The sequence below is a fragment of the Penaeus monodon genome, chromosome 40, assembly GCF_015228065.2.
Source record: "Penaeus monodon isolate SGIC_2016 chromosome 40, NSTDA_Pmon_1, whole genome shotgun sequence".
NCBI classification, from domain to species: domain Eukaryota; kingdom Metazoa; phylum Arthropoda; class Malacostraca; order Decapoda; family Penaeidae; genus Penaeus; species Penaeus monodon.
The window spans coordinates 17,089,175-17,103,270 of record NC_051425.1 but is presented as its reverse complement, the minus strand read 5'-3'; the positions used below and the strand labels follow the sequence as shown (position 1 = coordinate 17,103,270).

General features: G+C 34.0%; 1 protein-coding gene across 1 annotated transcript; it reads left to right on the top strand.

Annotated features, from left to right (window-relative positions):
* Positions 1 to 1,351: 1,351 nt before the first annotated feature.
* On the top strand, positions 1,352 to 11,300 carry LOC119597739 (cancer-related nucleoside-triphosphatase-like). The gene is made up of 6 exons (XM_037947345.1): positions 1,352 to 1,639; positions 4,459 to 4,773; positions 7,382 to 7,544; positions 8,396 to 8,492; positions 10,224 to 10,418; positions 11,085 to 11,300. Exons 2-6 carry the CDS (start codon positions 4,737 to 4,739, stop codon positions 11,160 to 11,162), a joined length of 570 nt encoding a protein of 189 aa, XP_037803273.1. The 5' UTR covers positions 1,352 to 1,639; positions 4,459 to 4,736; the 3' UTR covers positions 11,163 to 11,300.
* Positions 11,301 to 14,096: the final 2,796 nt, after the last annotated feature.

Genomic DNA, 14,096 nt, shown 5'->3' with positions numbered 1-14,096 from the left:
GATATAGATATATAAACAGTATATATTGTCCGGCAAAACGGGATACATCTGCGTATTGAAACTGGATAAATTAATTGTTTCAGTTTTGATCTCTAATATATAAGATGATCTTCCCTTTGCTGAAGCCACTGGTGCAGTCCTTCTTGGAGTACTTTTAATGGAAACATTTCTTCCTCCATCGCTGGTAATGTTGCCACATTTGGATGACTTGTGCAGGTAGGCCACTATTGTTGCTTAAAACCCGTTTTACTGTTCTCATTTTGGGAAGATTTGATTCTTCTTCAGTGAGATTCGTATGTATTAACTGACCAAGAAGAACTTTTAATGGTTAGATCTTGCCATCCTGCATGAATTTACAGTCGTTTTTGGGTAAGTCGAACGGATTTATTTTTGGTAGATTTTCTAAATTCTGGTTGAAACCGCATTCAAGCCCTGCAACTCTTCGTATTCTCCTAGGGAAGAAATTAGACTCGTCAGGAGTAACTCCATCAAATGTATAAAGTTGTGTCTTGTGTTTATAATAAGCAGTTGAAATAATACTGAAGTAGAGTGAAGTTTGAGAGAAGTCATACGTAAAAATGGGAGTATTAATCTTATAACGAACACTGAACCCGCTCCGGAGAGAGTGGACAAAATCTATTTCCAGTGGCCTGAGGGGAAACACATTTGGGGCACATACAACTATCACCCCTACTCAAGGGGGTGTCGAAGGTGGTGGGAAATAGTTTATCAACACCTCAAAAGGAGCTAGGTAATAGTTGGTGGCAGTTAATGGGATAAATATAGTGTTTAATAAGATATAATACAATTTTTTAAGAAGTCATTCTCAGACGAACAGCTCTGTAGACGGCGAGTACCAAAGGGAAAAAGTGTGTTCGTATATGCTTGGGTACGTGACGTCACAAAAGCGAGCGAGAGTGTGATGGTCGCCGGATACTCAAAACAACCCGTTAGTTACAAGGTCGAAGACGTTGTAACCGCCTTACTACATTGTACCTTACGAACTCCTTACTATATTGAAAGTGACTCATACTCTAAAAAAAAAAAAAAATACAATGTAGTAAGCACATTGTAGGGCGAATGTCAACATTACAAGTTAATTCCCTAAGCTGCCAAGAGAGTCCATTTCATAGTCCATATTTCATATTTCATTCATATTTCATAGTCCATTTGTTTATCTATACCAGGTCTTCTTTCTTAGTGTTTAATAAGATATAATACAAATTTTTAAGAAGTCATTCTCAGAAGAACAACTCTGTAGACGGCGAGCTGGATCGAGATCGGTAGCTGGATGACCAATCAGCAGTCAGCCTCTTAGACGTAACAGCCAATAGAAAGCCACAAATCTCAGCTGTTTTATCGCCGCGCTGCACCAAAGGTAAACAATCCCACCGAAGGTCCAACTCAAAAGAAAAGAAGGCCAAATTTCGACTTCCGCTACAGAGACAACATCTATCCCGGTAAACGTAAATAGAAGTGAAGTGTGTAGTGAGCACATGGACGATAAACTCAACCCTGAACGAGGAGAAAGACCTGGTATAGATAAACAAATGGACTATGAAACCTTAAATAACAGAAGACGCAAAAATAGCGAAAGTGACGGCAAAGAATGAACAACAACAATGAAGTCAACACCCAAGTAAGATCAAATCAGAATGTAGTACTTATACAACTAGTAGGAGATTCATCAAACTCAAACTTTAATAACCCAATTAAATTAACAAATGCAATAAACAACTCAGATTTTCATAGATACATCAATTAAATTAACAAATGCAATAAACAACTCAGATTTTCATAAATACATCAAAGAAGATTCCTTAAGAGTATTAGGTATTGGGAAGGCTATCAGATTTACAGTAAATTATATTTCAAAAAATAAGACCTATAACACAAATAAGAAAACTTGGACACTGGGAAATCAATTGCAAACAACCAGCATCAAGTCTAAACACAGACTGTACATGTGGAACTATTTTCCCAGTTGAAACTGACCTAGACTTATGAACAATCAAAGAGAAAATAAGAATACTAGGTCAGAATTCAAACATTCAAGAAATAATAAGAATAAACAAAAATAATCAATAAAAAATAAAACAAAGATGGATTCCAACAAGATCTCTGAGAATCACATTCAAAGGACCACTACCAGAAAGGGTGGCTATCGGCCATACCTCTTACCAAGTTAAACAATACACCTTCCCAATACCCAAATGCTATAATTACCTCTGATATGGACATGGGATTCTCACTTGTAAAAACAAACAAAAAAGATGCAGCAGATGTAGTAGTTTTGACCATAACTTCAAAGAATGTAATAATAACCCATATTGTTTCTTTTGTGAAGGAGATCACACACCAAACATAAACTCATGCAGAGTACATAACAAAGCACAAGAAATAAACATACAATTTTACACCAAACAACTTACGAGATCAAAAAACAACTCCAACAACTGAAACCATCAAAGAACAAAACAGTACAAATAAAGATGTAAACACTAAAACAAAAGAGAACACTACCTTAACTAAAGAAACCCCCACTCCACAAGTCAACAAAAACCTTAGAAGCCAACACCAAAACACACCACAGAGATACGCACAAGCTATCTCACAAACACAAAACATTACCCCAGGACAGAAAACACCACGAAGACAGAGAATCCAAAACATGAACTTAAAAGTTACACCAAAGACAAATACACAAGCAAACAAAAGACAAATAACAAAACCACAAAACAACTCAAACAAACAAAAACATACAAGTCCAGAGCAATCTCCAATAACATGGACATTACCCACACCCATTACTCATCCTCATCAACCACACTCACTACCTACACCCCTTACACACACCCATCACTCATATCCATCGCCTAATCCCAATACCCACACTCAAAAACAAGTGATAAAAGAAACAAAAGAAAAAGAAAACTTAAACTGGATGATTACAACAAAAAATATAATAAAGGCAGTATCAGACTTGATGAACAATATAAACTCAGGAAAATTAATTTAAAAAATAATTATGGAAACAATAAATGATTTCACCCCAATAAATAAACCTGATAAATGAATAAAATAATAACTTAGAAAGCACACTCTATCCAAAACAAAAAAACAGATCTGAACTATTTAATATTCAAAGAAAACCCAGGACTAATCGCCTTAAGCGAAACCTGGCTAAAAAGTAAAGACAATTTTAAAATAAATAATTATGAAATAATTAGGAAAGATCGAGAAAACCAAATAGATGGAGGGCTAATGTCATGTATAAGAAAAGATATACAATTAAAAAAATTAGAACTAAATGACAGATATAAATATAAAATAGAGATATTAGCAACAAAAATACAATATAGAGAAAAATGGATGAATATCATATTGACATACAGTTCTTGCAACAATATAACTAAAGAAGAATTTCAGTATTACATAGATCAGATACAAGAACCAAAATTAATAATAGGAGACTTTAATGCACACCACCCTTACTGGAATCCAGCAACAAACAAACAAAGCAATGTAACTGGAAATAATTTAGTTAAATTGATAAATCAAAACAATATCATATTATTAACACCAAAAGTAACACGAATAGATCCTAAAACAAACCAAGTAGCCACAATAGACCTAGTCATAGGTTCACCTTCAATAGGCCACTTAAAAATTACAACAGGTCCACATCTAGATAGTGACCACCTACCAGTCATAATAAAAGATGAAAACTACCAAATCTCATCAAAAGAATTAGAAAGAAAATGGAGATTCACAAAGGGAGGATGGTCTGCTTATGATTCAGAACTAAATCAATTAAATAAGCTATGAACTACATAAACAATAAACTACAAAAAACAGTAATTTTAACTGATTCACAAACATCTATACATGCAATAAGAAATTATAAACCAGTTAAATACAAACAAGTAATATATGAAATACAATCCCGACTACACTTTTTAGGCACCAAAAAACAACATATAAAGATACAATGGATTCCTTCACATAAGAACATAAAAGGAAATGAAATAGCAGATAGAGCTGCCAAAAAGGCACATGAAATAAAAGATCCCATTGCCATGACCCAAAATTCAACAAATATGATAAGAGAAATAAAAACAAAAAATCAAGAAAATTTGGTAACTAAATTAAAGGAAATATTAAAAACAAATGATTATTACATTAAAGATAACAATCCACAGCCATGGGTAAGATCACAAAGCAGAAAAATAGATGTGAGCATAACAAGACTAATGACAAAACACACAAGACTTAAAAAACACTTGTATAGATTAAGAATAGAAGCAGAACCAATGTGCTGCTGGTGTAACAATCAAGAAGAAATACCAGAACATTTAATCCTACAATACCCAAGATTTAATTCATATAAAACTATCTTATTACAGTCATAAGCAAGATAAAAATACAAAATCCCTAATCTAAATTTATTTATCACAGGTGCAGATCAACCACCCACGAAGAAGTATTACATTCTGAGACACACAAAAATCTTCCTACAGAGAACAAGAATAATTAATATAATCTGAATACAACGAAAAACCATAAAAGAAAAATCCAGGGAGTATAGACTGTTATAGTCTAAAACCCTATAAAAGAAGAAAGAAAGAAAGAAAACCAATAGAGATAATATAAGAAAAAAGGAAGAAGGAAATAGATCTAGGGTATATAGGCTGTATAAAAGTCTAAAACCTTATAAAAGAAGAAAGAAGAGGATAATGTCATACAAACACGTGGCTATTACGGGACCTCCTGGTAATTATATTATTAATTGTCATGCATTTATAACCTGAGATATTGATTCTAAGAGTCTCCTCAATCATGTAAAGTGCATGATCCTTGTAAGATTATTACGTTTTCATTGAATATTTTACTTTTAAAATTGTTCACTACCAAGGCTTGGCCGATGATATAAGCTTCTTATTTATATTTATTTATATAGCTTTTTATTTATAGAATTGCTGACTTTCACTTCTCTTTTTATCAATATATACAATCAGTCTAAAACTTATATTGATATATCTCTAGGATAGAATTTGCAGAAGTTATAAGTGTTATGGTATTGCTAATGATAGTGTTAATTTCTTCCATAACGGTAGATAGTTATGATAATGAATAAATTAATGAATAACAAAGGGGGATTCTAGAAAGGAAGTGGCTCAGAAAATTGTTATACCCTTTATGCTCCAGCAAAGGCCATTAACCCCTTTTTCCCTTTCCCCTAAATATTCAGGCAAGATAGAATTTATATTCCTTATTTGATAATGAATTACAGCAGAGAGGCATAGAAGCTCCCGTTTTTCTGTATTATAGATAGCGGAGCTTTGCTGGCCTTTGGTATGGCATGTGTTGGGGTTGTGGTTAATCATTATTTAATATCTGTGCTATTATGCTTCATTTGTGCAAAATAATTTATTAAGATGAGTGTCATTATGGCAGTTTTTGTTAGTTGGTGTCGAATCAACATGCAGGTCTGTTAGTCTATTGATATATATATATATATATATATATATATATATATATATATATATATATATATATATATATATATATATATATATATATATATATATATATATATGCAGTCTGTTCATTTTAGATCAAGGGTTCCCAATCTGGGGGCCACAGGGTATTTTCTGGAGGGCCATGGACCATTATGAAAATTATGACATCAAATGAAATCTTTAGTTTGTCTCCCCACAGTACCTACATATAACTATCTCTCACATATTAATTAACTGGAATCGTTCTATAATGTGTAATATTCCTATAGCAAATTGACATCATTACACTATTCATAACTAGCAATACCTGAATCTGAAAAGATGACAGACACTAGATGGGGCCATTGAGAATGTTATATATTGGTTGGGGGCCACAGGGTGAAAAAGGCTGGGAATCACTGGTCTAGATATATAGGAGGCCCCTTCATGATCAGTAATTGATAATAATATTGGACTGTTTGAATAGTATTTTCTTTTCTTGAATTAACATTTTTCATTAATTTATGATTATGTTTCTTATACATTAATAGAGGCATATTTGATCATAGAATTTTGATTATAGTCATATTTGTTATTACATTTGAAACATGGATAGCTGGCAAAGCTGTGTCATGATTGGTAATCAATGGTGAATTTTGTGTTATAGTATCTGCATTTTCTTGAGTTTATTTTTCTTCAACTCATTGTTATTTGTTACATAGACTTTATAAATCACATTAAAACTAACCTATATAATTGGAAATTTTAAATTATATTTGGATATTCTCTTTATGGGAAAGATCCATAGTCTCGCTGCTGGACATAGGAGGAGTTAATTAGTTTTCATACTTTTGCAAGTTTTTCCTTTCAGAAAAACTTGCTTTATCATTGTTTTTGCTTTATTTCTGCATTACCAAGGTAATCATCATAATTTTTCATCTTGGAAACCTTACTTTATTCTTGAACTGATTTGATTTTTAAAAAGTACATTGCTGTGAAAGAAAGGGTCTTGCATTATTTTAGAAAAATAAAGAGACAGTATTACTGTAATAATCAAACTACTGAGCACTAGATCAGTTCTTGGGCATCATAATCCACTGGGCCATTTACACATAAAAGAGTAAAGTAGAATAAGTAAACTGTCAGAGATTTCAAAAAGGTAATATAAGCATAAGAGTAATCAGATGTGTATGTTTATGAGTCTTGAACCTTTAGAACAAAGAACAGTAATAGATACAATGTAAAGTAACTTTCATGACCAAGCTATCTATTTTATACAGTAATATGTTATATGATTGTTTCTCAGTGTTATAAGCAATGATAATTATCATATGCATTTGTTAATATATATTTATACTATATCATATTTTTCAGAATATCTTAATAGTTAATTGTGAAGAGTCAGACAGTGATATCTGTGTAGTAGGTCATTTGAAAAGTAGGAAGATTATAGAACTATTTCAGTATTTCACCCAATGCCACTGGGCATGGGATGTACGTATATACCATGCCGACTGTGAGTTACTTTATTAATTGTTTTTACACATAGATGGCTACACTTGTATGAAGTCACCAATGAGCCAACTACGAGTACTGCCTGTCTTGCCCATTTACCCTTTTCCTTGAATTACAAAAATATTTTACATTATCTTATTTTGCTGTTACTAATGTTTATAACATTATAGTAATTATTATGTCTAACAAAAATAACCATTGATATTCACAGCATTAATAAAAAAAATGTTTTTCTCTTCAATTCTTGGAAAGGTGAAATCAGGGAAGATCACAAGGTCTATTAATTGACTCTTTCATGGCTAAACACTATCACTAGCATTGGGGTTGAAATGCTTCAATCTTCTCACATTTTTCTTCTGTTACAGGTGTTGGAAAAACAACATTAGTGCAGAAGATAGTGAAGAACTTAAAAGATGCTGGTGTACCATGTAATGGATTCTATACCCAGGAAGTTCGACAAGGAGGCAAAAGGATCGGTTTTGATGTGGTGACTCTAGACGGCAAGAATGGGATACTCTCCAGGGTCAAGTACGTTATTTATGAATTAAATACGAAGAGAATGATATTGTAGACTCGGTAAAAAAAGAGAGTTTATAGATTCAATACAATGAGCATGAGGTTTTAGACTCATGTAAAAAAATAAATGCACATCTTAACACACAATTTTTATATGTATAGTATTTAGGCAAAACTTGATTGACTCTGTAATATGTTTTGAGGTAGTTTTAAATTTCATATTCTGTTCTTGAGAAGTCTCATTGAGTTTTATATTGTTCTTATCCTTTCATAATATTAGAATATGTTCCTTTGTTTGTTGAATATATGTTAAAAAAAGAATAATACAGTGAAGAATTTATCATGTTTGCATGTGTCATACAGTCATTTTCTCTGCATCTCAAGTAGATATTACTCAAAATTTAGCCTTTTCTTTTAACTCCATTTGTATAATTAAGATGTCAGGTATATTTTTGGTGAATACTTATACATATGTATAGATGTATTATTCTTCATATTCTCGAATAATCATAGATTTACTATTTGTATCTGGCTAGTTTTCTTGAAATCACAATATAACAGATATTGAGCTGAAGGCTAGGTTATGGTTATTATTTTTTATGAATATCTGGCATTTTTTCTAACATCTTTTTATTGAGAGTTTTTGTTTCATTATGCTTTTTGTGAATTCTGGAGTTAATGCAGTATTCTTTCTAGTATTTGTAAACATCCTTGACATAGCTGTACAATCTTTCATTCTTTGGCATGTAACATACATTAATGTCAACATGAGTTGGTTCTTGAAGACATACATAATTATGCTTTCATAAAGTGTATGTGTGTATTTTTATTATTTAGAAGAGTGACACAAAGCTAATTTACAGACCACAGGATGGCAGTAGAAGGGAGTGCAGAGTTGGCCAGTATGTGGTCGATGTCCCAGCATTTGAGTCTCTTGTTCTGCCTCTTTTGCGAACTCAGGTAAGTAGAAGTTTACATCACATGTTTGTGATATATTAAAGTAAGGATAGTACAAGAAGCCCCATAGAAAAAGTAAGTGTATTGAGATTTGCAACATGTTGCCTATTTCTTGATTCCATTATCCATTATATATCATGAACAGTTGAATTATAGCTCATGTACAAAAGAGCAACAAAAGCGGTGCCATGATATGACTTTTACCTATTAAAGTTTTCATGTTGTCTTTTATCTCAAATTCATTCTTTCTACACAGGACTTTGATGGATTATTCAATCATAGTAATAAATCATTAGAGCAGTTATGTAAGAGATACAAGTCAGCAGTGTATTGACAGAATAATTGAATACATATTCTGATAGATTTCTGTGTGTAAGAACCCATTAACAGGATAGTACTGTTGTGAGAAATACTTTGAGTGGCAGCATTGAACATAGAAGTAGTAGAATAGATGAGGAGTGTGACTGCCAAAGAATGCCCATGATTGTCAATGGATGTGGGGTGACTGATACGATGTGTAGGACTCACTTCGGGTTTATTCAGCAGCGGTCACACCTGTTAATTAATACATTGGTTTTACAAATGTACACAATACACAAAGCCGCTAAATATCAACATATATTTGATTATATAGTAAAGAATGTCCTACAAATATTGGATACATCTGCATTGCGGGAACAATCAGATTATCAGCTTAACAGCCCAATTCCAGAATACTATGGGTGTCTCAATAGCATGGAAGTTCTCTTTGAACTGCCTTTGCACTTTAAACAAACAAAAGCTACAATGTCCAGTAACATTCTACTTGATATGTTCGGTATGTGATTAGTTAGGTCACGATCTCATTATCTCACAACATTGATCATATGAAGAGTCATCACCACTTCCTGTGGCATGACCCCTTGCACAAACGTTTTTGAGAGGTCAGCTTTATGGCTGATACAGATACTGTGTTGACCCAGTGGTACTCATTGATGCCTTCTCAGTGGTGGTGACACAGAAGGTGAATTTATACCACACAGGCCTCTCCGATTGTGGTGTTACAGAATACATGATATATGATATGATATACCAGCAGCCGATATGAAGTATGTGATATAACAGTGACTACAAGGAGTCATTCATAATCATTAACATCTTTAAAGCATTTGAAAGTCATTTTTTTGGGGGGGCAGGCCCTTCTCCCCATGAAACTTTCTCATACAGATTTCCAAAGAACAAACTGAATGACATTTTTAGAAAATATTAAAATTATACATGGCTTCTTAGCCTGCTTCCCCCAGCTTTTTTTTACACAGTAAATAATTCTGATCACAATTGATGACTCTGAAGCAGTATTTAGAAAAAAAAAAAAAAAAAAAAAAAAAAAAAAAAAAAAAAAAAAAAAAAAATATATAATTATAATATTAATATATATATATATATATATATATATATATATATATATATATATATTATATATATATATATATATATATATATATATATATATATATATAATATATATATATATATATATATATATATATATATATATATATATATATATATATATATATATATATATATATATATATATATATATATATATATATATATATATATATATATATATATATGGTTTTACAATTTTTAGTAAATATTAATAATACTTTTAATATGTCACCCTGGAACATTTAATAAGCTACTATACACATATATGCATACATAGACTTTTTTTTTTTTTTTTTACAGCCCTCAAGCCCTCAAGTCTTAGTATTGGATGAAATAGGAAAGATGGAAATGTTCAGCCAAGGATTTGTAACAGGTGTACAGAGGATTCTTTCTCAACCTGATTCAACAGTTCTCACAACAATACCAATTCCAAAAGGAAAACCAATTCCTTTGGTAGAACAAATAAGAAACAGCAAGAATGTCTTCCTAGTAAATGTGAGTATGAATGAGAATATCTAAATATGATTAAGTCACTTCAGAAAATAATACATATTATGATTATTATGATAAAATGTAAAAACAATGATTTTTCTATTACTTAGTACCTCTCTCATAAAACCCATGATATTATTCCTAATCTTTCTTATTAATAGTTAAAAAGTACCCATGAAATACAAATGCAGTTAGTGTATAGTAACATCAGACCACCAGTTAATTGTGGTACTCTTTTAACATTCATACTCAGGTATAATTTATTATTAAATTCTTAATATCACATTTTTGATGTGCAGGTAGACTCACATATAAGGTGCATATGCCTTGTGATAAGAATGGCTTGCTTTGTGCTTGAAAATCACATTTCATTGTCAACCACCTATTTGCAAGACATAAAAGTCATACAAAAGTAGATTAGGAAGCTTCATAAACTAGCTTATTTTATAAGAAAAGATTTTAAGAAATAATGAAAGCTTACCTATATGAGAAAAGAGGAAAATTAAATATCCAAGTTTCCTCATATGTTATATACAGAATTTATGGCATATAAGATGAACATTTTTCACAAGATATAGCTTTTTTTCTCTCTTATATACAAAGGTGCAGACATTTTTTATCCCTGAAAATATAATGGGAGCTTTTAATATAAATGTTGTTTCTTTGCAGCTTTCAAAGGCAAACAGGGATGATGAGAGTCTCAAGGAGGACATTATAAGGACGCTGATGTCATCATTGGGAAAGTGATATTTGTAACTTTTACCATGAAGTTAACCCTTTCCTGACGGGTGGCATGTACATACATGCCATGGCATGCCTGGCATGTACGTACATGTCATGGTGTATGTATGGCCATGCCATGAGTTTTTTTTTTTTTTTTTTTTTTTTTTTTTTTTTTTTTTTTTTTTTTTTTTTGTTACCATTACGGCAAAATAATATTTTTTTGCCACTGAAAATGTGATTAAGTAGTTTTCAACACTTTTTCTCATTTTTCCCATACTATGCATTTCATAAAGGCTTCTTGGGCTTCCAAGGTTAGCGTAAAAAAAATTACGTCGGTAATCGACTACATTGGCTAGAGATATTATATAGTATTCATGAAGTGATGATGTAAAACCACGTGAAAATACCAAAATGTATTTTTGAAAAGAAAAAAAAAAAAAAAAAAAAATCATGTATTTATAAAGACACGGAACATAAAAGTATATCTATATGGAAGTGATAATATAAATCTGTTGAAACTAAAGTTATCTTATAAAATAACTTGAAAAAAAAAAAAAAAAAATACAAAAAACCAACGGTTTCAACTCCATGATGCCACCCACTGCTTATTGTATTCAGACTATAGAGTGAATAATGATCAACTATGAAGTCTATATAACAACAAAAATATCCTACAGTCTTGAGTTATCAGGAAATATGGCAAATAGTCTTTCTAAGGGAAACACAGGAAGAGATTTAAGAGTAACAAAGGCATTAGACGAAACTAAGAGACGAGGAAAAAATTTTGGAAGTGGGAATAACTCGACTTCAAAATCCGAAGAGTGGTGATAGTCCACTTGACCTTCAAGAACAAAAAGAAGGGGAAGGAGCTGAAAAGGATTGCAAATCACTATCTACCCTTGTTTACACCCATCCTGCCTCTACGGACGGAGAGCCTGAGACCATGAAGTTAAGATATTATATCCAGGCCTTTGAGTGAAGTAGAAAAGTAAACCCTGTATGAAGTCATAAAAAGAAGATATATGTTATCTTAACAATTGATATTGTTTTATTGTCCTTCATGATTTGGTATGAAATACTGATACTTTATATTTATGAATAGGAGAGAGAAAGAGATTAAACGTATGTGTGTGGGTGTGGCCATGTGTGCACCTAATCACAAATTTAAAATAGACATTAGGAAATAACACCTGCAATACTTTACACCCAAAAGACTGAGAAAATCTTACCACATAAATAGTTGAGTAAATAGGAAGGGGATCTTAAAACTTGGCACCCTCATCTGCCAAGCCAGATGAAATATATCCTCCCTAAGCTCTGTGTGTGTGCGTGTGCGTGCGCGCACATTCCCCCAATCCCATGCTCGTCGTTGTTGTGGGGCAGCTTAGGAGATGAGACCGAGGCTCAATGCTGGAGTCATCTCTATTCTAGCCCCCCCAATCCCTTGCCCGTTGTTGTCGTGGGGGGGGCTTAGGAGGCGGAGACTGGGACCCAATGATGGGGAACTCCCCAACCTTGGGACTCAGCCCTCGACTCAACTAATTTGCATGGTCTTTTTTTCCTTCCCACTTTTCGTTTCTGTCCTTTCACCAAACCCTTCTGCTATCCACCTCCTAAGGTGTGAGAGCCGTGCTGAAAGGATGACTTTGTGCCAGTCCTGAACGGCCTGAGGGAGCCATGGGCACGGTATTCCCCTGATTTAGTTATCTAGCCCTTACCCCTCAAGGGGACCCTGAGGGGTGGTCTGTTTTTATCCCCAACATAATCCAGGCTTACCATGGCCAGTAATGAAAACTTATCCCCACTATTAGGGGCAATGAGGCTTGCCCCTTTATCAAATAGCCCAACGATGTAAACCCACCCGATTCCCTGACCCCAGGCTCTCCTTTGACCACGGCTCCGAACACTGCAATAACTACCCCCTCATCAATGCCTACTAGTACAGTAGCCAACAATCAACCCTTAAGGAACATTTCCACTCTCCCAGCAATCTCAACTTCAACACCTCTACCCCACAACCTCCAACATCAACCACCCCATCCTCCCTTATTAATACCTTACAGCCTTATTGCCCACCTCCCCATAACACTACCTCCCTTAACACTACTCCATCTTCGTCACGCCCCCGCCCTTCTACTACCCCTATCTCTACAACAATTTTGAATACCCTCTTCAGCGCAGCCAAATGGGACCGATTTTTCGTGATCCCTCCCACAGCTCCCTACTCTGACAACACCCTTCTCTTCCAACAATGTCTCCAAAAACAAGTAGGTAAAGTCTCTTTCCGTAGCCGACCCGACCGCTCCCGTCTTGTCACAGTAACATCCGAAAACCAAGCTATAGCATTAACAAAACTAACAGACCTATATGGTAACCCCATCCTTGCAGAACCCCATCCAACCCTCAATACTTGCACCGGAACAGTTTCAATCTCCCCAGCAAATTGCCCAATCTAGAGACAAGATTGGTCAGGATTTGGAGAAGATTACTTGCCTGTCTCACCAGACTATGATGCAACATCAGTCAATGCTACTCCATTCCCCAGAGGTCATCGAAAGAAACCCACTAACATAGCCAAAAATTACCTTCCGTAGACATGACCTTCCCTTTAACGTCTACATAGGAGGAGATCCCTCCCTGGTTAGTCCATACCAACCCCCTCCCACGTTAAGTGCCAAAATGTTGGGTCTAGGGGGGGGGGGGGACACCCAGCCAAACATGCGTTCCACAGCCAGATGCCTACTATGTGCCCAACCTGGCCATACCCGATCTAAACTGCCCTGCACAATCACGCCACATGTGCCAACTGTGCGGCCCCATAAATGTCTTTTATAGGGGCTGTCCCATTTATAAATTTGAGTTGAGAGTAGCAACTCTCAGAATTTCAAACTTGGACTAACACTACGTGAAAGCAGACAAGAAGCACGTCGACGTGGTTTCCTCGCTTACTCCTACGCC